At 45.2% G+C, this 22,111-nt stretch overlaps 3 protein-coding genes across 4 annotated transcripts; all 3 read right to left on the reverse strand.

Annotated features, from left to right (window-relative positions):
- Positions 1-1,159: 1,159 nt before the first annotated feature.
- foxa1 (forkhead box A1) lies at positions 1,160-4,749 on the reverse strand. 2 transcript variants are annotated; one of them, XM_086095747.1, is made up of 3 exons: positions 4,632-4,749; positions 4,484-4,553; positions 1,160-2,204 (listed from the first exon to the last, which is right to left on the reverse strand). In XM_086095747.1, exons 2-3 carry the CDS (start codon positions 4,547-4,549, stop codon positions 1,164-1,166), a joined length of 1,107 nt encoding a protein of 368 aa, XP_085951873.1. In that variant the 5' UTR covers positions 4,550-4,553; positions 4,632-4,749; the 3' UTR covers positions 1,160-1,163. The 2 variants fall into 2 exon arrangements, with proteins under 2 accessions (XP_085951873.1, XP_085951871.1); XM_086095745.1 differs by having other exon boundaries at positions 4,484-4,741.
- Positions 4,750-4,828: 79 nt separating this feature from the next.
- clec14a (C-type lectin domain containing 14A) lies at positions 4,829-8,412 on the reverse strand. The gene is made up of 2 exons (XM_086095744.1): positions 8,335-8,412; positions 4,829-7,177 (listed from the first exon to the last, which is right to left on the reverse strand). Exon 2 carries the CDS (start codon positions 7,155-7,157, stop codon positions 5,724-5,726), a length of 1,434 nt encoding a protein of 477 aa, XP_085951870.1. The 5' UTR covers positions 7,158-7,177; positions 8,335-8,412; the 3' UTR covers positions 4,829-5,723.
- A 693-nt stretch (positions 8,413-9,105) lies between these two features.
- Positions 9,106-20,921, reverse strand: sec23a (Sec23 homolog A, coat complex II component). The gene is made up of 20 exons (XM_086095735.1): positions 20,787-20,921; positions 19,926-20,163; positions 19,328-19,385; positions 19,161-19,247; positions 18,289-18,525; positions 17,540-17,619; positions 17,333-17,477; positions 16,799-16,957; positions 16,617-16,732; positions 16,010-16,133; positions 15,828-15,908; positions 14,486-14,575; positions 13,179-13,285; positions 12,174-12,327; positions 11,549-11,626; positions 11,316-11,477; positions 10,647-10,733; positions 10,427-10,582; positions 9,472-9,537; positions 9,106-9,400 (listed from the first exon to the last, which is right to left on the reverse strand). The coding sequence occupies exons 2-20, from the start codon at positions 20,144-20,146 to the stop codon at positions 9,311-9,313; spliced, it is 2,298 nt and encodes a 765-aa protein (XP_085951861.1). The 5' UTR covers positions 20,147-20,163; positions 20,787-20,921; the 3' UTR covers positions 9,106-9,310.
- Positions 20,922-22,111: the final 1,190 nt, after the last annotated feature.

Consider the following 22,111-nt stretch of genomic DNA (forward strand, 5'->3'; position numbering starts at 1 on the left):
CGCATGCGTGTGTGTGTTAAAAAAATATTTTATCTTAACATGTCATCTGCAACCAGCTGTTAATATTTGTTTTCAAAAATAGATTATTGTTAAAAGAAAAAAGTCTGAACTATTGACAAAGCGACTTTGTGGGTTTGAAATGGATGACATCATCAATCAAGCAGTCCAAGTTTGAATGTTTTATTTTGAAAAGAATAAGTTAAAACATGCACAAAAGACACACAAACCTGCTTTTATTTTCCGACTTCCTGCTGGAGATTTTTCTCGTCGTCATGCACACTTTTCGATCGTCGTCACATCACCGATCAATAATCAATCATCACGAGCAAAGGTCGCGACCCCATTTTTTAAGGTCAGACAAACTGACCTTGGGACATTTTGGCAGCCCCTTTCAGACTGCACATGACACCGATGACCTTTCACCCAACTTTTTAGTGCCCTTTCTCCCAAATGTTCCCGCCTATTTCCTGGACTTATGCTGAAATGTTCCCGCCGTTTTCTGGCTTCAAACCTCGTCGAGCACACAGCTGGGAACACAAATGCGTGAAAAGGAGTAGAAACAAAAAAAGATGCTTTTTTTTTTTTAACAGAAGTTTCTGCACCTTTTTCACTTTTGGCATTCAATTTCGTCAGGCGGGAAAGAAAGTGGGGAATGGGCAGCAAAAAAGGCAGAAAATCGCTTGGGAGGAAATAAATGTAAATGTATCCAAAAAGTTTGACCATTTCACACTTTTTCCTCCCCAACCCTTTCCTGCCTGTTTTCTTGCCTTTTCTCCGACAACCCCCCCCCCCCCCCCCCCCACACACACACACACACACATATTTCCCAGCATGTCATTCGCAATGAACTGGACGAGGGCGGCCGGGACGTACGCGTCTGCCAGTCCTGGAAGCTTGAGGATGTCCACGCAAACAAGAGGTCTTGGGTTCATGCCCCGATTGTCGCCATTGCCCCCGTACCGGGTCCCAGGACTGATTGAAGAATGTGGGGAAAGGACGGGAAAATGGCGGGTGTGTCTTTGTGCGCTTTGGCGGCTGGACGGGGGCGGCAAGAAGAAAGGCCCGAATGCATCCACAAATGTGGGACAAAGCAGGAACTGGTTTTTCGTTGTCCGTGAAGCGACCCCCCCCCCCCCTCCCAAAAAAAATAAATTGCAGACGCCCTACGAGGTGTTGAGCAGCGCTCTGGTGCAAGCGCCCTGGTAGTAGGTGGCCTCCAGCGCGTCGCCGCCCCTGCCGGCGCCGTAGGACGAGTACTGCAGGGCGTCGTAGGTCCGCAGGTCCAGTTTGTGGTGCTCGGGGGACGACATGAGGTTGTTGATGGAGAAGGGGTGGTTGAAGGCGTAGTGGGCGTCGCCCTTCAGCTCCATGCCGTGCGGGGGCAGGCACAGGGACGAAAGTAGCTTGGCGTCCTCGGGGCCGGGCGGCGAGCAGCGGCTGGACGAGGCCAGCGGGGACGCGTCGGCGAGTCCCGGAGGTTTGAGGGCGTCGACGCAGGGTGAGCCGCCGCCGCCGCCGCCGCCGCCGCCGCCGCCGCGCTCCTTCCTGCCCTCCGCCAGACTCTTCTTGTCGCACTTGAAGCGCTTTTGGCGGCGCAGGTAGCAGCCGTTCTCAAACATGTTGCCGGAGTCGGGGTGCAGCGTCCAGTAGGAGCCTTTGCCGGGTTTGTCGGGCGAGCGGGACACTTTGACGAAGCAATCGTTGAAGGACAGCGAGTGTCGGATGGAGTTCTGCCAGCGTTGCTGGTTGTTGCGGTAGAACGGGAAAAGCTCCATGATCCACTGGTAGATCTCGCTGAGGGTGAGCATTTTGCCGGGCGCCTGCTGGATGGCCATCGTGATGAGCGAGATGTACGAGTACGGCGGCTTGGCGTGCGGGTAGCTGCGCCGCAGCGACGGCTTGGCGTCGCCGCGGCCTCTGTTCAGGTTCAGGTTGCCGCCCCCGCCGCCGTACTGGGCCCCGGGACTGACGCCGGCGTACGCGTGGTGGTGATGCTGCGCCGCCGCCTGGCCCGCGCCGCCGCACGGGCTCATGGCCGCGCCCATGCCGCCGTTGCCCAGGCAGGACATGCCCATACCGGACACGGGGGCGGGGCTTATGCTGGGCCCGCCGTACGTCATGTTGAAGGAGGCCGCCCCGCCGCCGGCCGACATGTAGCCGGACACCGAGCCCATCCCCAAGCCCGCCGCCATCGGGGAGTACACCTGCACGACAGGAAGTACACGTAAGTCGGACGCGACGGGACTTCCTGTGCGTGGACATCGGTTGATAGATTGGAACAGCGCGGGTCAATAAAAGACGTGACAAAGAAACTGCGAGCAAGTTCAATGAAAGTCATCCAGTCGCATTCTGTACATGAGGTTTGAAGGCGGGGTTTCAAAGTAGGGTTAAGGCGGGGTTTTAAGACCAGGCGAAGGTGCCAAAGTCGGGTTTCAAACTTCAGTTGGGGTTTTAAAGTAGGGGTTCGGTTACAATGTAGAATTTAAAGCCAAACGCAGGATTTCAAAGCAAGGTTAGGGTTTCAAGATGGAATTTGCTTTTCAAGTCAGGGTTTGGATTTTAAACTACAGTTTGAAATTAAGGTTATGTTTCAAACTCGGGTTAAAATGTCAAATTACGTTTTTTTTGTTAGGGTTAAGGTTTCAAATCAGGGTTTTTAAAATATTTTTTGTGCACTCACGCACACACACAAATATGATCTCACCCTGCGGAAGCAAACCCACGCCAACCTGCACCCAAGGCAAGTGACGTAACCACTCCGCCACCCGGTTTCAAATCAGGTTCGATTGATTGATTGATTGATTGGTAGGTGATGACGTGTCAGCATTTGACATGATCCGAACGCGGCCTGACACTGAGCGCGTGCACGCGCGTCCTGCGCACACCCACAAAGACATCAAATCTTCATTTGATGTGATTATGACGTCACGTCGTATCATATTTTGATCACTTGCAATTATTGTCGTAGTTCATCCAAACATGGCCTGCGCGCGTGCGTGTCCGTGTCTTGGGGAGTTTGTGTTGACGCCCCCGTGCGTTGAACTTCAACCTGCTCACTCACTTTTCATTTTTCATATTTGGCTCATTTTTCAACACGCCAGATTTATGTATTTATTTTTGCAACATCGTTCATATTCCAACGTCTCTTTTCCCCGAAGTTTATTTCGTTTTTGGTTTTCGTTGGGATTGAACGTGATTTTTGTTGACTTGCTCATTGCATGTTTTTGTCTTCCGTCACATACTACTGATTTTTTTCCCAGTTTTTTTTTCGGTCTCACAATTATCGATTGCAATGTTGCACTCTACATTTTGGAACAAATGATTTTTGTGTGTTATAAGTCTTAATTTTGTGGGTCATTTCTTCAATTCATTCTTTTGTTTTAGAACACGTTTGATTTTCAACTGATTTTCTCTTTGTATTTTATGAAAATCTCATCTTTTATAACACTATTAATTTAGCATAATCGCTAACTTTTTACCTGTGATGTTTTTCAGACTGTTCATAAATTTTGAAATGTGTCCATTTTTTAACACTGTCAATTTCGCGCGCGTGTGTGTGAGATAATTATCATTTAAAAAGGTTTTGATAGTTGTTAATTTTAATCATCCTTGCGATCGTTCACAGGCTTTTTTGTTTTCTGACCTTTCGAGATTTTTTATTTGAAGTGTTTGATGAATTGAAGCGTATTAAATATTGTCAATTCTCATGAAAACCTTTCTTTTTGTGAGGTATTTTGAGAAATTAAATTTGTTTTGTGTCACGCGTAGAAGAAAGCAAACGAAAAAGTCAAACGCTTCCATCTTAAAACGTCATTTTGGTTTGATTTGTTGCCTTTTTGCTTTTTCTTGCTTCCGTCATTTTCACGTCAACGACATTTTTACGGCTTCTATTTTCCTTTTTTTTTTTATAACGGCTTCTCGTTCGTGTTGTAAGACGAATGACGTAAATTAAAATGCTTTAAAAGAAACGTTCTATTATGAATTGTTTATTTTCTCGGCATTTTATGACAAATGGGATTTGATCAACTAACAAAATTGTCAACGGAATTTACAGCCAACGAAATGTAAAACCTTTCAAGTGAATCATTTTATGAGCTTGTTGGATAACTTTATTCTTTTAAATCTCCCGATTATTATTCATATAAATGATGCGATTATTTTGCGCTCAATTTTCATGTATTTTAAATTAAACGGCGAAGACATTTTCTTTCTCACTGACGGCGCCGCGTGCACGCAATCATTAATCATAATGATTATTAATTATAATGGAGATGCGCTTGGTAAAAAATAAATACAACGAATTTGAATTGAATATATAATCACAACAATTTTTCTAAGAAATAAAAAGTGCGCGTGGAGTCGGAAACTTTGTCGTGTCATTAATTTGCGTGTCCAATTATTGCGCAATAAGCACGTCAATTGTGCGTGCGCGCGCGTGTGCTAAATGGCGGGAAAAGAGAAGTGCGTGCGTGCGTGTTGTCACCTCGTCACTGTAGAAGCAAGTCCAGTCCGGAGCCTCCTGACCTTCCATCTTGACCGAGCCCAGCATCTCCCTGCGTGCTCAAGAAAGAAGACACAAGCGGGCGTGACGAAGAGGAGGAGGAGGAGGAGGATGAAGATGAGACCTACACCTCCTGTCGGTCCTGGTCCTCCTGCAGGTGCCGGTCTTGGGGCTGACTGGAGGACTTCCGATCCCGAGTCAGTGAGGTGACAAGAAGAAAGAGAAACTCCTCCTGTTGAAGATGAAGGTCCAGCCCTCCTCTTCCTCCTCCATCATCATCATCATCATCATCATCATCATCATTGCGATAATCAAACACTTTCATGAAATGTGTTATTTTTATTTAAAAGTGCGACATTTCATTCCAAATAAAAAGACAAATATAGTGAGGGATCAAAACATTTCAAAAGCGGACGAATAGTTTTGGATTGGCGAACCACAGAAAAGGAAATTTTCAACATAATTCGTCAACAATTCATCTTTTGATAATAAGAGAAATCAATCATATTAAAATCTTCGAAACAAAAGTGCGAAAAAAAAACCCATTTCATTAGAAGAAAACGGAAACTATAAAACAAGATTATTTCAATGAACAACTTTTATTCTCTTGATTGTAACGAATAAAGTCAATCATACAAAACAATGTATTTGAAGACCCTAAAAAAAAAATTGTTAGTTTATTATGATTGTAACGTTTTGTATTTTAACACGTTTTTAAAACATGAATTTGAACTTACTGGCAAGACTATCTGCTTGTGATTTATTGGATCATGTTTTCGTATAAATAGAACAATCTGATCCTGCTTGAAATAAAGTGTTTTCGTCAAGTTGAAGCACGCACACACACGCGCACGTAAACACGCACGCAACGAACCCGAATGGTGACGTCATTCTCGAGATCGCGCCCGCTGATCGATCGCTTTCGGGTCGTGACCTGTTATTGCGTGTTGAAGGTTGACAAGCGGACGCTTCCACCTGCTGGCCAATGTGGAATCTGCGGCGCACGGGTGACAGCAGCCTACATTACCCAGAATGCCTGTGTACGTCCTCTGTACTACCACCAGAGGGCGTTCTCTTCCTGGGTTTCCTGCTTGTGTGCTAGTCGGTGTGTGTTTTTTACATAAAAAAAATATATATATTTGACGTCATCATGACATCATCAATAAACTAACCCACCACCGCTCCAACACTATGACGTCATTAATGATGACATCACCACCATTCATGTGGCCAGCTTGTCTCTTTGCTCCGCCTCCTTCTTCTTCTTGTTGCGCCGCCTCAAGCAGCACCAAATCGTTACCCCGGCAATGAGCGCCAGAACCAGCAGAACTACCGCCGCCCCCACCAGGGCCGGCACCAGCACCCCCGAGAAGGGCCCGGGGGCGTCGCTCTCGGTGGGCTCGCACGCCGTCCCGTTCTCGCCGCACACGCACGTGAAGGAGCCCGCCGTGTTGACGCACTGGCGAGGGCACCCGTGCGGACCCGAGCACTCGTCCACGTCCGCGCAGTCCCCCGAGGTGTCCTTGCGGAAGCCGGTGCCGCACGGGGTGCACACAGAGCTCAGGTTGGCGGGGGCGCCGCCCGGCAGACGCCACCCGGCCGCAGGGCCCCAGCAGTGCAGATCCAGACGGACTTTGGACCAGCAGTCCACTTGGATCCTGCTGCTGTTGTCAGGGTCCAGAGTGAGGAAACGAGCGCCGACCACCACAGGGTGGGCACACGAGCCAAACCCGGATTCTGGACCAATGTCAGAGCCCGCTTCATCAGGTCCAGGCCGAGTAGATTCAGGTCCAACGAGTTCAGATGTTGGTGGTGCTGGTGTTTGAGGTTTTCGCTTAGGTAGTTCAGGTACTGCAGGTTCAGGCGTAACAGATTCAGGTCCAACAAGTTCTGGTCTGGCAGCTTCTGGTGTTGGTGGTGCTGGTGTTTGAGTTTTTCGCTCAGGTAGTTCAGGTACTTCAGGCATAGCAGATTCAGGTCCAACTTTTTCTGGTCCAGCAGGTTCAGGTGTTGGTAGCTGTAGTACTTCTGGTTTTTGCTCAGACAGATTAGGTCCTGCCGGTTCAGGGGTAGGAAATTCTGGTTCTGCTGTTTTGGGTCTAGCAGGTTCAGGTTTCGCAGATTCCGGTCCAGCAGGCTCCGCCCTGCCAAGCTCAGGTTCAGCAAGTCCACCATGGTCTGACTCCAGGTTGCATATGAAGTGGTTCCTGGTCTTGCAGCTGAGTGGTACCAGCCCCCAGCTGGCGACTGTGGACGCATCCAACTGGGTGACGAGTCCTGCACAGAGAATTGAGGTGCAGGTCTGTTCCGGCTCGTGGGCCCAGTGGCTCTCTGTTGCGTCCTCGCCCCCGAAAGTCCACTTGAAGCCTCTGAGGGGCAACGAGGGGACCACACACTGGTTCTTGGCCTTCTTTAGCCCCACCCAGAAGGTGAGCGACGACCCGCCGATCAGACTAAGGACTTGGGCAAGCTCCTCGGGTCTGGCAAAGGAGGCCAGCCCGTGGGGATGACACGCCCCCTGCGCTCGCTCAAAGGTGAGCGGCGAGTGACGTAGCTCGTAGCGCGGGTGCGAATTGGCGGCGGCGGAAGACAGCGGCGTCAAGGTGAGGGTGAAAACCAACAGCTGAAGAAAGGCGGGAGGGGGCGGCGGCAACATGGCTGACTCCTCCTACCAAGCTGAGGAGGGACAAACAAGTTGGCACAAATGTAGATTCAAAATGGATTGCAAATTTGTTAGCAAACAATGTGAAATCCTGAACAGTCAGGAGCAACATTGTCCAGGGGCCCCAAGCAAGAAGAGATTGGGGCCCCATGACACATTTTCAATCATCATTAATTGTGCTTTATTCAAGTGACTTGTGTTGTTTTAGTGGCCATTAAAATAAATAAATAATAATAATAATAAAATTAACACCTTACACACTTAAACACATCATCATAAAAAAATAAAAATAAAAAAAAGCCTTACGATACACGTTTTTTTTTTAAATAAATGTCTTTCTATACATGGTAACTTAAAAAAATAAAAAAAAGCATTATTTATTTATTTTTATAATAAAAGCCTGAGTATACATGATATATATTTTTAAATGCCTTACTACTCACAAATGCTTTTGCTACACGTGGTCATAAAAAAAAAAGTTACTATAAATGGTCATAAAAAAGCCTTACAATATATGGTCGGGAAAAAAATTAAAAATGTATGCTTTACTATACAGGGTCTTATTTTAGTTGATTGTTTAAAATAATTACTATACAGTGTCATTAAAAAACAAACCTCTCACTATATATTTATATTTAATTAATTATGTTCTAAAATAACAGCCTCACTATACATGGCTGTTTTTTTTAAATATATAAATATATGCATGGTCGTTTTTTAAAATGTATTTATTTATTAAGGTTTTTACTTTTTAAAAACAAAACTTCTTACTATACTTTGATGTGTAAAACAAAAAAAAGCCTTACATGGTCATGTTTTTTTTTTTTAGCTTTACTACTATTAATGATGATTTACAAAAAAATTTAAACAATTTGCCTTATTAAACTACGGAGCCCCTAAAGGGACATGGGGCCCCTGCTGGTTAAGGGGCCATTTCCGCCTTGCCTGATGGCAAACTATGCCTCTCAGGCTCGTTAGCATCACAACTGTTAGCATGTTAGCACTTGATGTCTTTCAAAATGGCATACGTCTCACAAAACACACACGCTAATTAGCATCAAAAGATAATCATGTGGTGTCATTTAGAATTTGCCTGCGAGAGCGTGAAAACGTGTGCACAGTTTGAACCTTGAATTGTTTCAAGGTGATTTGAAAAATGAAAAATTCTTACCTCGAAACTTGTTCTTTCTTTCCTGTGTCGTTCCCTACTTGTCCCACACCGACTGGCGACCTCGCCCTCAGCACCGAAAGCAACCAAAAGCCCACCCGCCCCTCCCGGACCCCCGCCCGCCCGCCTCCCAGTGCCCCGACTTCCTGCCGGGACAGGAAGTGTGTGGTGTCTTGATACGGCCAGCCGCCTTCCCCAAATCACTTTTTTGTGTCTTCGGGGGGATTGGGGGGGGGGGGGGGGGGGGCTGCAGACACACACACACACACACGCACGCATGCACACACACACACGCATGTACACACACACTCAGACAGAGCAACAGGAAGGATGCAGCTCATCTTGCTCTTGTCTAATTGATCTTAATGGCTTGAAGGAAATAGTTGAGTCTCCGACAGGAAGTGTGTGCGTTCGCTCACGCGCGCATAATTCACAGACAATCTACTGGCTCGTCCAATTGTTGTCATGGCAACGCAGATGCTTCCTGTTTGGCGGAGGAAGTGTTTAAAGAATGGCAGGAAGCCCAAGGTCACGTTAGCGTGTTGTCATAGTAACATTGTCGATTTTATTTTGGCGGGGTTTTGTGTTTTTGTGCACGTCTTCCTGAGTCGTCAGCAACTATTTTCTTACACTCGCTACCAGATCCGCAATGGTCTAGAAAAGGCCCATATGACAAGATCCACAATAGGACGATGAATGGTCAATAAATCAAAAGTCCTTAGAGCGCCAAGTGTCCGCGCAAGGTCCAAGGAGGTCCATAAAAGTCCAGCAAGGTTGTTAATGTTCCAAAACATTTATTAGAACAAAGTGAGTGGACACAAGATGGCTGCAAGCCTCCTGCTTCCAAATGTTACCGACATGTGATCACATGACGCATCAGTCCAAAGTTAAGATGTCCGACACGTCGCCGATGGTTGCGTCAGGCAGCACGCGTGTGTGTGTGTGTGTGTGTGTGTGTGCGCGCGCGCGCGCGCGCACGTTAAGCGGCGCTGGACACGGCCAGCTTCTTCAGGTGGTCCATGAAGACCTGCAGGCTGACGTCGTCCGTCAGGATGGGCGCGCCCGACTCCTGCCGGCAAAATAGACATTGATCCATTTTCAATCAATCAATGCTGAAACGTGTTGCCGTCGAAGGCTCACCTGTCCCCAGGTGTACATGTTGTTGTGCGTCTGCGAGGGGTTGACTTTGGACAGCAGGAAGCGAGCCTGGACAGGCAGGAGAAGCAAAACATACGTGACGACGTGCACGACAAACAACAAACGTTGCCTACTTTTGATTTTGTAAGATTTCGAGTTGTAAATACTCATTAATAACTTCATAGATCAATAACTATATTTGGAGTTGTAAATATTAGTGTGTCTGTATCAGGACATCTCAAGGTATCGGCTGCATCCAGAAAATCAGTCAAGCTAAATTAATATCGCCTTAGATAATTAATAAATAAACATTTCTTTTGGCGAGATAATTCGTTTTGATCAATGAATTCTACCGAATGAATTCGTAAATGTAACAATATGTATCCAAACATTTAGTAAATAGAAGTCCTTTCTTTGGCACAATTAGTATATATAAATTAATTAATTAAATATTTAGTCAATGTTAATTTATTTTTATAATTAGTATGTATACATTAATTACACCTCATTAATTAAATTGATATGAAGGGAAATTTAACTAATCTAGTTAATTGGTACATATAAATTATTTTCAGCTAATTAATTGGTGAATCTTATTTGAAATGACTCCCGTTATTTAATAGATCGAAATCATCTTTTTTTCCGATGGGTAGTCGATTTTAATCAGTTTGTGAAATGGATTTGGATTCAATCCAAAATATTTCAACCCGTTTGTATTGAAAAGTTTTGTTTCAAACTCGATTGTTTTTAATCAAAGTCATTCTAATCGATTCAATTATATTAATGAATTAATTTTTTGCCTCAATTTATTTACGTAAATAACAGGGTAGGCCGCCTGATGTTAAAGATATTAGACGCCTCCATTAATGAGAAAAAAAGAAAGAAAAAGTGGCGCCGCGGAACAAATTCACTCAATCGAGCGATCGAGAGTGTAAAAGGTGCGTTACGGCGCCCCCACCTGGCTGCCGCCGTGCTCGGTGTCAATGTATCTGGGCATGGGGAAGCGCGAGTGCAGCAGCTCCTGCGCGTCGTCCACCGGAGCCTGAAGAAGGTGCCGGAAGTTCTCGTACTCGGCCATTTCCTGGTAGCCCGCCTTCCTCCACTGGGACACCGTCTGACGCCAGCACGCAAAAGTCACCCTGGGAAAACATGCCGCGTGTGTGCGCGCACGCGCGTACCTCTCCGTGGTAGATGAGGATTTGGAAGAAAGTGTCCATGAGCAGGATGCGATCTGGAAGAATGCTGCTGCTGTCCAACAACACCGGCTGCAAACCCAAAATCGCCATGTCTTAAGTGGTTTGACTTATTTCAGTGTGCTTCCCTCTAGTGGCCGACCGAGTAATTACACCGGAATTAAAACAGGAGGGAGAACAAAACATCGATATAAATTTAATAAAATAAAAAAATGTTGGGACTGCAAACCCGGACACCAAGATCGACAGGGTTTATGGTTTATATTGAACTTTTCAACACGTTTAGTAAACCAACTAGTGGAGGGAAGCGAGATGACGCGTAAAAGTCTACACACCCCTGAACACAACAGAAATGGGAAACATTTTCTAAATTCATTTTCTAGTAATAAAAAAATAATAATAAAAAGTTGCAAATGAAAAAAAGACTTGCAAAAAATAGATATAATAAGCGGTTCAGAAATGGATGGACGGATATATGCAAATGTCAAGAAGAAAAAGTGTCTTTTGGCGCTTGAGCACCACTCAGGTCAAATGAAAAGAAAAGAGATGTTGCCAATGGTTCAATCAAGCGGCAAGTGCTCGCCACCTTGTCCAGCTTCACATCAACTTCAGCACCAGAATGAGCTCAAGCGTGCCGCGCGAGACGAGACTGACCTCCGGCGGTCCCTGGAAGGAGTACGCGTAGAGGACGGGCTGGATCATGATGAGCGCCTGCGTCAGTTCGTGCCGGTTGAACTGGTGACGGTAGTACGAGCTCTCGTCCGGACTGTTGTTGAACACCTGCAGGAAGGGCGAGCGCCTCAGGTGGAACATGAACTGAAACGGAGCACAAAAAGACGTCAGCAATCGGGAATGGCGTTCGCCCGCCGCTTCCGGGCCGCTCTCACCTGAGGGTACAACGAGAAGGTCTCGGAGAACCTGAAGGAGTTGGGATCGTCTTTGTTGTAATCGCCGAACTTCTGACACTGGCGGGGAAACATCCAACAGTCACGCACAGCGACTTGCAAAACTCGACGCCTTTCCACTTCCCAGTTCAACATGTTTGCCCCAAAACGAGGCAGCACAACCCAAAGATTTAAAACAACAACAAAGGATAATGAAATATGGCGCCAATATGAGCATTTGAGATTTAAAAAAAAAAAAGATTATAAAAAATTAGGGACGTAAAATTTGGAATCATAATTTGATCACAAATTTTGTTCTAAATGTACAATAAAAAAAATTGAGGTTTTCAAACTCTTGAAAAAAAAAATAGAAATAGTTCCAAATGAATTTTTGACGTCTATAGCCGTCAATAGCAGTGAATGAGTTAAAAGTGGCATTTAAAAGTCAATTGATATTTATTCTATTTTGCAAAACTCGTCCTTGCAGGCATCTGGATCATACTGCCCCCAGGTGGCCAAAAGGAGCAGCACAACACGCATTGAACTGCGGCAAACTGACATTCTACTTCCTTGCCGACAGACTTGAAAAGGCGACCAATCGCGTGATGATCCATCCGCACGCACTCACCAATCTGATGAGCTGCCTGTCCAACCACCTGAGGACATCCGGCCCCTCCTCCGTCTCGGCGCGGTACACCGCCAGCCGCGCCATCAAGATGGCCGCCGCCTCTTGATCGAAGGATGCGGCGATGCTCTGGATTTGAGTCTGAGCGTCCGCCCAGCTGCCGCACACGTTCGTCACATGATCACGCTTGACTTTACAAATGGACGCCATTTTGTGGCGCAATCCTCATTTTCATTTTGTTCTTTGCTGCATGTTTATCTCACTTCAAGCTCTGGGTTCGATTTGTCCCCCTCGCATCCTTTTTTTGAAACATTTGAGCTCGATTTACACGAATAAGTCAAAAATATATACATATAATAGTACGAGTCAAGGATAGGATAGGATAGGAGCCAATATTTGCATTTGGTAAAATATTGACAGCTAAATATAAATTTCCAACATTTGACTTTGTTGAAACAACTTTGATGTCAGGCAAGGGGGCGGGCCCAGACGAGAATCACAAAGTTCCGAAAGGATATTTGGCTGATTTTGACATTTGACAACTTCAAATGTATATTTGAATCATCAAATTGCACCTTTGGCTCTATGGCGGCCATTTTTGAATTTCTTGTTATTTACTCGATTGAATCATGTTTAAATTAAATTAAATTAAAATGGCTTACTGACCTGGTTCATGCCAGCAAAAAATAAATGAATAAAAAATGACGGGCAGAAACATGCCCAAGTTTTGTTTTTGTTTTTAAAGTAAGGCAGACACAATTATTATTATTATTATTATTATTATTATTATTATTATAATAATAAATAAAAAATACTCTATAGCAAAAATTTAAAAAGGGGAAGGAGACAACAAGGCACTCACTAAGCCAAACTGGAATTTGAAGTTTATGGGAAAAAAAAGATGATATTTTATGCTAGTGACAAGAAGTGATGCTGGATAAAATCTTGATGCAACAATGTGCGTGCGTGCGTGCGTGCGTGCGTGCGTGCGTGCGTGCGTGCTCTTACTTCCTGGCGATGGTGGTGACGCGTATGCGTCGCTGTCCTGACGCGTGCTGGTACTGCGTGACAAACTGCAGTGCTCCACGGCCACCTTGAGGGATGGGGGCATTGTGCTGACAGCACAAACAAAAAAGAAAAAAATGACTTTCGCAATGGCTAGAAAAAGTCTACACACCCCTGTTCAAATGCTCGTTTTTGGGCGCTATAGGAAAGTGAAAGCCAGATCAAATTTCAAAACTGTAATCTGTACAACACAATTTATTTTTACAAATCTTTTACAATGAGAATGTACAAGTGAATGGAGATAACGTAGTTGCACAAGTGTGCACACCCTCTTATGACTGGGGATATGTAATTATATAAATCGATAAATCTGGTAACTACATACAAGTCTTTTTTAATATCACTTTTTGTTGTATTATTGTGTGTTATTATGACTTAACAGTGGGGCTGCACACTAAACATTATTTTAATAATTGATTCATCTGTCACTTATTTTTTTGATTAATTAGATACAAATATTGTTTTGATTTCCATGCCCTTACTGAAAAACAGGAAATTATATCACGTTAACATCAATTGAAGATGTCAGAAAATGGCAACAACAAAAAAAATCCATTACATCTGCGTCTGCAACATCTTATTTGGAAAAAACGCAATCGTCAGCTTTCTTGCGGGATGGACAGAAATCGAACAATATTTGCTGTTGACAAGTTGTCAAAATCAATCCTATCAAAATGGCTGTCCATTCATTTCATAAGCGCTTGTTGCGCTTGTAATTCAATCTCAAGTTCAATGGAAGTCAGCATTTGGTTGTTTTTTACTTTTATAATCCACTTGTTTGCATTGTCGGCTGACTTGAGTGTCGGTTATTATCATTTGGGAATTTTTCATTTAAAATGTTTAATTTAGTTTGTTTTCAAGGTGGTTCTGTTCGTTTCTATTAGTTTTAGTTAGTTTCAGTATTAGTTTTAGTTTTAAAATGTGTATTACTTGGTGTTCGATATTTAAAAAAAAACATCTGGAGGTGCTTTTCTATTGGCTGCTGCTCGATGACGTCACTTTTGTGTGACACTTTCAAACGTCCTTATTCCGGTTAATATCGAAATAAATCGACTTACAATCATCCCCAAATGACTCAGACAAAGGACCTTTTCGCTATAATCATAGATAATTATAAAATGTTCTTTCAAAAGAAAAAAAAAGTTTTTATTTTATTTTGTTAACGAAATATTTGAGTTTTTGGCTTAGTTTTAGTGAACTAAAATAACCTTGGTGTGTTGCGAAGGCAGGAATGTGTTGTTGGCGCGTACCTGGTTGACCACCTCAAAGTAGAGCGCCAGGGTCATGCTGGGGTCCAAACCGCACAGCTTCCACTGGCTCGTCCCCCCGCTGCCGATCTCCTGTCAAATGAGCGCAAACACGGCGGTCAGAAAACGTGCCGATGTCAACGTGCATCGTGCTGAAAGGCAAGTCAGCGTTCAAAACAACAACAAGAGATCATAAAAACTGAAATCGGCTTTCCAATTTCAACAGGTTTTTTTCTGGCTTTTGTTCATCAACACAAAAATGGTGGTCGTATCATTTGAGTTCTTTGATGGACATTTTATAGAAAGGAATTCATGAAGTTACTGTTAACAGTTACTTTATGGCATTAGTGTTCCATGTTATACATTGGCGACAGGACAGTTATGTTTTTGTTTTCAAATTCACAGCAATTGTTATTTGGAAAACGAAGCAGCTGGTGGACTCCGGACCATTGTAAATTACGACTCGTCACCAGTCCCACAAATACATCACATTTTCAGCACATTTATTATTGCTCATTTGTGTTGTCGTGATTCTTTCACACGACATTGCATTGACATTTTGAATGCCTCTCAACTTTCTATTTCACTCTTTTACGGCCACACGTTATCCAAAAAACAACCCGCGGATTTCGAGCACTTGAACTCGTCTTTCGAGGCAAACGGAATATTTGTGACGACACAAACATGCTGCGTACCAAACGAAAGATGGCGTTCCATTCTTCCATTAGAAAAAAAAGTATGTTTCGACCTGATTCCGTTCTTTAGTAATCACCATTTGAAAATACGTCATTTGAGTGACCTTGAGCGCAAATGGAAAAAAGAAGGCCAAAACGAGCTTTTTGTCAAAAGATACATTTTCTGCAAACACTGACTTTGATACGAATATTGTTTGTAACGTGAATTCGATTTAATGTGACAAAGGCTTTGATCGTTCACGTCATCCTCGAGAACGTCCGATTTCATCAGGTTGGTCTCGTCTCATTGCAATTCCGACGGGAGCCCGTTGGGGCGGGATCGTTAGTGGCCGTTTGTCATTTCACAAGTCCATCGAGAAAAAACAGACAGACATAGGAAACGTCAATTAACGATTTTGGCAGCATTCATTTGCATTTTAGTATACGCCATTAAACGTTTTGGCCGGTCAAAGAGCTCATGCGTCGTCGTGCGTTTAAGGCCTTCATTTCCGCAATGAATGACTTTTTGCTTTTGAACGCGTCCGTCTGCAGCCACGTTGCAAGTGAAGGCGCGCACGTCCATGATGCACTTTGAACTCGTGACGCAGCGAGAAAAAGAAAAAGAAAGAAAGAAAGCCTCCTGACAAATATTCAAACGAACACGGGCTTACATTTTCCGAGACGCAGGGTCCTTTGGCGTTGAGGGACACGCAGGGTCCGATGGCGCCGGACACTTTCACTTCCCGGGACGTCTGAGAGGAAAAGCGCAGGCTGGATTTCATTTCTCTTTTGATGGCAACTCGCAACTTGGACGGCGCTAAACACGGCGTGCGGCGGTGGGCGGCGGGCGGACCTTGACTTCCAGCGTGGCAGCGAAGGCCATCTTGAAGGAGCCTTGAACGTCTTTGGCAAAAACTCTCTGGAAGGTTTGCTTGAACAACGACGTGTTGAACGAGTCGGCCATCACCATGTAGCCTCTGCGCACGCGACAAGTGGACAAAAGAAGACAAACATGCAAATTGTGAAAATGAAGAATAATTGACAGTTTTGAAAATCTTCTAAAATCAAACTCTCTGAATTGTTTTAAGCAAATGTTACCATTTTTTTAAATTGAGAGCTAATTTTAACTCATTTGAACCCAAAAACGGGGCAAAAAGTTGTTTTTTTCTGACTTTGTCCTTCTCTCCCAAAAACGTTGCTTCGATGCCGTTTCTGACATGAGGTGACTTAAAGCAATGCTAGTTATTGCACAAACGGCCAGCAGGTGGCAGTAGAGTATAAGAGATCAACCAGTTATTTTTGTTTTCCTAAAATAACCTTAAGGGAGTTGCTTCAGTGAAAATGAAGTGCTAACAAACATGCTAAAGTTTTCAAAGGCAGTGTTGGGCTTGTGATCTCGTCCTGCGCAATTCAAAGCGTTTACTCCAAAAATACACCATCGTGATCGTGTGCGTGTGTACCCCGTGTTGTTGGCACAGCACTTCATCTCCAGGAGTCCGGTCTGGTCCAGCGCGCAGGCGTAGATGTCCATCACATGACCGCTAGCGGACGCCCTGCTAGCCAGCGACTCGTAATGCTAACGCAGACAAAAAGGTCAACCACGTGGCGGAGGATGCTAACGCTGACGAGCCCGCGTTCTCACCTTGGCCGCCTTCTTCATGAACTTGGCGTTGTCCTTTTCGATGTCGTGCCAAGACCTGATGGGGGTCTTGAGCTCGTCCCCCACCACCATGCCGGGACCCTGCGTGGCCGGGCCGCCGATGAAGGTCATGATGCGCGCGCCCGTGTTGGGGAAGGTGCACTGACAACAGAAAACACGCGTCAACAAATGTCGATTACTCCTCATACCATCCTTGTAGGAATGCACGATAATATCGGCAATTATCGACCAATAAAATTCCGTTTTTCGGTGCTTTTCACAATGTTTCAATGCATTTGTATTTTGTACATGTTAGACTCGAAAGTAGATTTCTATTCAAGTGAATGCAAACAATTATCGTCTTACTCATCGGTTATCGACAACGGCGCTTTCTAAGTGACTGCTTTATCGTTACGGGTTGAAAATCGCATTATGGTGCATCCCGAGTTTCTTGCCACCGAGATCCAACATCCCGTCAAGAACGGCGGCGAGGCGTTGAGCGTGACAGGAAGTGTGGGGAAGAGGCACGGCACTCACCTCCAGCAGGCCGACGGCGATGGACATGGCCACGCCCAGGGAGCGCAGGGGCCTCTTACCCTGGACCACGGGCCAGGAGTCGCGCTGCAGCTCCCCCAGCAGGTCGGTCAGGTTCATGTCCACCTTCTGGACAGGCTGCAGGAACCTGCAAAGCGCAAGCGTTTAGTCCCTCCCGCGGCGCCGGAGTCGCGGTCTGGCGCAAGTCACCTGTTGTACTGCGGCTGCTGCGGGGCTTGAGATCCTCGTCCTTGGGAGGAGGCCGCCGGTTTGGCCAGACCAAGCATCTCCTGCGCGCAAGCCACAGCACGCTAGTTAGCATACCTAACATGCTGCAATAGTAGATTGGCGGAGCGCGGTCATCTCCGGCCGGTTAGCAAAATCTGAGTAGCATCAACGATTAGCACGATTTGGTTAGCATCTGTGATTTTGATCATCTGATTTAGCAACAATGATTTGGTGGACAGAGAGCGATACGTTTTTTTTCCTCAGGGCCGGTACCGATTATTAGTAGTCAAGGACGCCGATAATATATTTGGAGCCGATATTCATTTTCACTAAAAGGGAAAATATTGGCATTAAAATTTGAAAAAAATACAAACTCCAGCTCTTAATTTTTTTTGGGGGGGGGGGGGGGTTAATGCATATATTTATTGAACAACTTCAAGGGTTTGTAAAATATTGGGAGTTAAAAAAAAAATCTTAGTCAATAGACACCTTGGTAGTAGCATCAACCATTTTCATAAATGATTATTATCAAGGATTACAATAAGGATCATTTACTTAGCATTGTTTAGCATAAATGTTAGCAACATCTGTTTAGCATATGGTTGACATTAGGTTAGTGTCCTCCAGTTAGTATCAGCAACTAGCATTATCCGGTTAGCATGAATGATTTTGGTTAGCATGAAGTATTTCCGTCCTCTCGTTAGCAGCTTGGGCCAGGTGCACGTTCGTACCTGCAGCTGCTTGGCGCCGAGGTCTTTGGTTCCTTTGAAGACGTAACTCTTGGAGATTCCCTCGCAGCCCAGCTCGTGCACGTGGACGATGCGGCCGAAGGTGATCAGGCCCACCAAGGCGGTAGGGGGCAGCAGAGACAAGGACATCTGCAGGGACTCCTTCAGCGCCTGCAGGTCCTCCTCCTCCATGCACGTGTCCACCACGTACAGGAAGACCAGCGGCATCTGGGGGCCGCGCTGACCAATGCCAACGTCCACACACAACACGTGTTACTTTGTGGATTACTTGCAGGCCTTCTCTTGATTTCTACTGTGCAGGAGGAGCAATCGCGTTCAACCATTTGGCACGATGTTGCTTCTGCATGTAGCCCAAGACAAATGGGTGCTTTTTTTTGTTTTTTTAGGGACGCACGATAATATGGGTGGCCGATAATTATCGACCAATTCGCCGTCATACAGATAAACCGGATAATAAAGAAATCGGAATGCCGGCAGACGTTCCCTTGCGTCCTGTGAATTGTTTGCAAGTGTTCGGATTATTTGCTTTGTTTAAAGTGGTGACGATCAGGAAGAACTTGCAAGACAAGTAATCGATTATTAAATTAATCGACAACTATTTTAATCATCGTTTGGAGCCTTTTTTTTTAATTGAAAATGGTCCAAATCCTCTCATTTCAGCATATCACCAGTAATTGTTCACTGATCCTTCATGAAAGAAGACTAATTATCTTCTATGTTAAATCAAAATAAGACATTTGCAAACATCGAGTTTCATTACTTTGTGTAGTTCTGCACGTTATAGTGGTGCAAGTGAGCCCTTCACTCCAGCTTTTGAGTATTTTGAGGTGTGCAGAAACTCGGGTTCGACTCACCTGCACCACGTACTCGATGGTGGAGAATTGAGGCAGCAGCTCGGCCGGCTGGTTCACCTCCGAGATTCCCGAGTAGGACGGCGGGAACTGAGGGGAGCGGCGAGAGGAAGAGGGTGAGGCGTAAGCGGGACCCGGGCGGGTGCGACAAGTGCAAGCGGAAGTGCTACCTGATTTCTCTGGTAGCAGAAGTTGCACGCCCACAGCTTGGCCCGGTAGTCCACTTGGCTGCAAGACAAGGATAGCAGAACGTCACGCCACAACGACACCTACACTGAATCCATCTTTATTTGACAGAAACTAGCTATTTGTGTTAGTTTGCGGTTGTGGATACAGAGACCACACCAATCCATTATTCATACAACAAAAAACGTTCAAATTTAATGAATTGATGGAGTTTAACCGCCTTAAAATTTTGTAGAAAGCCTTTTCAACCGATACCGATAAACCAAACATATAGAAAGTGCCGATGTCGATAACCGATAAGAAAGCCGATAATTGTTTTTGCGAAATTCACCTGAATACAAATATACTTTCAAGTTATCTGATTTATCTGTATGGCGGCAAATTGGTCGATAAATGCCGATAAATATCGGCCGATTTCTTTATTGCTTTATATTGTCTTTTTTACAAAAATGATTGAAAAACTCACCGCCTCTAAAATCTGACTGACATTTTTTAACACTTGACCGTGTTCTGAATCAAAATACCAGTAGTAGTTGGAGTGTGTGTGCATACGGGCATGTTTATAGCGACTGTCCTGCATACCAGAGCGGGTTGAGCACGGCGCGGCAGGTGGCCCGGCTGCAGAGGACGGGCTCGTACTGGATGGGCGGCAGGTCAGGTCGCTCCTTGAGGGGCGTGAAGAGGGCGGCGACGGGCACCACCATGCGTGTGGCCTCCAGCCGGCTGGACGGCCACACGTTCCAGCTGAAGCGCACGCCATCGCGCTCCTCGTTCTGGGCGATGTACTCGGGGAAGGTCGCCATGGCAACGCTGCCTCACACTGCAAGATGCCACTTTATTAGGGACACCTTGGTGGGGCTGCCGTCACATCATGTACAGTACACGCACTTGACAAACACACACTGTATACACACAAACTTTTGCACACACGCTTCACATACACAGAAGCATGGCAAACACACTAAACGTACACAAAACTCAAAACACACACACTGATTATGCACGCACACACCAAACATACTTGAAATAAAAATGGGGGGGGGGGGGTACTAAAACAACTACTACACGTCACAGTTCTCACACACGCACGCTCTGAATAACTACAACTGAAGACAAATGTAAAACTAATAAGACTTCACGCACGGGCACTGTTGCGTCAATCATATGACGTCACGTTTCTGTCCTTTTGGCAGCATGGACGTACCACTACTACGTCATTTAAACGCTTCAATGAGCCATTAGCGTTACTACGTAAAGCCTACGAAAGACATTTGGTTGACACGAACTCTTTGAACTGTTCATTGACTAAATTGACAGGTAAGTTAGCCACTGTACCGGCATGCTAACGGCTAGCTAGCCGGCTAGCTGGTGCCGCTGCTGCCGCTGAGAGAAAAGCGACCGACCACCCTAAAAAAAAAACGCCGCAGACAAAACGCCACTCACCGCTTGGCTCGTTCACCGGGCAAAGAGCTCGCTGTTCACGCGTTCACTTCAAACGCCGGAATTCTGCGGCTGACACTCCGGTGGGCGTGAGGAGCTCTGTGTATGTGGCGGCGCGCGTGCGCGGGCCGCGTGCGCGTGACAACGAAGCAAAACAACATGGCGGAGCCGCCACGTCAACGGCGCCCTGGACATGTCAAGTGGCGATACAACACTCTTGAATTGATAACAATTAAGAAATGTCAATCAATAATTGCTGTTCATGCAGAACTATTTAAAAAGTAACCCATGGATTTCTGTGGAATGTAAATCATGTATTTTATGTTTTGTTTCCCCCCCCCTCCTTATTTTAATTCTTATACTTTTATTATTGTTGCATACTTTTTGTAAAACATGTAAATCAGCCAATTAGTGAAGAAGGTACGAGGCTTTCCATTAGAGGCAGAAGAGGCTTCAGGGCTTCGCCATCCTTGAGGCCAAAAAAAGAAAAAGAAAAATTAAATATAAAAATAAATAGCTTGCTATCAACGGTGCGCATCAGAGGATTTAGAAGTCGGTCGGCTTTACACAATGCTGACTCGATAAGCCAGATAGCCGCGTACACCCTGGACTACAACTATTGTTTTCACACCATGATTGGTTTTCATTATGAAATGATTGTCTGTGAAAGTGTTGAGCCTACATCAACAGAAATTTGAATAATTCCAGGCAAAATATTGGACTCCTGCCTATTAGTAGCAGTATTTGTTCAATTTGACAAGAGGAATTTTCAAGTAGTTGCAAAACGAAAAAAAAAAAAACTGTCATAAGGCCATAAATGTTGACCTGAAATGGGAGCCAATCCTTTTGTTTTTCAAGGTTCCCGTCAAATGCTGAACTTTGCTCCCAAATTTGTCCTGCGCTGAATTGAAGATTTTGCTGTCAGGAGGCGCTTCTGCAGCACCTTATGGTTCCTTGGCGCCAGGATGCCACAAGCCAAGACACGAGACACTGGTTGCCTCCAGTGCCACTCACACGTTGGAGGATGGAAGGTGCCAACATTTGGTGGTGGTGGTGGGAGGGGCCGTAGGCGCACACTGGCAGCCACGCTTCCTTCCTTCAGCTGTGGCTACTCAAGTACACCACAGTGTGAATGTGTAAGTGCATGAATAATGTATCCATTCCCTTGTAAAGCGTCTTTGAGTGGCGCTATTATTATTATTATTAAGATGGTGACCAATTTGACCTAAATGGAGCTCCTGAATTCACTTCAACATCGTTACTTGGCATTAAGGTCGATTGAAGATTTCATCAACAAAGTCAAACTGGTTGTAAATGTCACTTTTCTT

This window comes from Leptonotus elevatus, chromosome 14 (genome assembly GCF_054856555.1).
Source record: "Leptonotus elevatus isolate MCC_2025b chromosome 14, RoL_Lele_1.0, whole genome shotgun sequence".
NCBI classification, from domain to species: domain Eukaryota; kingdom Metazoa; phylum Chordata; class Actinopteri; order Syngnathiformes; family Syngnathidae; genus Leptonotus; species Leptonotus elevatus.

What these genes read in the sequence shown, in the direction of transcription:
- sec23a (XM_086095735.1), bottom strand. Translation starts at nt 20,146, where the DNA reads ATGGCGACCTTCCCCGAGTACATCGCCCAGAACGAGGAGCGCGATGGC. An exon ending in CTGCCACGCTGGAAGTCAAG is followed by an intron (nt 15,909 to 16,009) that starts GTCCGCCCGCCG and finishes TTTTCCTCTCAG; the next exon opens with ACGTCCCGGGAAGTGAAAGT. An exon ending in GTCACCACCATCGCCAGGAA is followed by an intron (nt 12,328 to 13,178) that starts GTAAGAGCACGC and finishes CGTGTGCGGCAG; the next exon opens with CTGGGCGGACGCTCAGACTC.
- clec14a (XM_086095744.1), bottom strand. Translation starts at nt 7,157, where the DNA reads ATGTTGCCGCCGCCCCCTCCCGCCTTTCTTCAGCTGTTGGTTTTCACC.
- foxa1 (XM_086095747.1), bottom strand. Translation starts at nt 4,549, where the DNA reads ATGCTGGGCTCGGTCAAGATGGAAGGTCAGGAGGCTCCGGACTGGACT. An exon ending in CTTGCTTCTACAGTGACGAG is followed by an intron (nt 2,205 to 4,483) that starts GTGACAACACGC and finishes CCTGTCGTGCAG; the next exon opens with GTGTACTCCCCGATGGCGGC.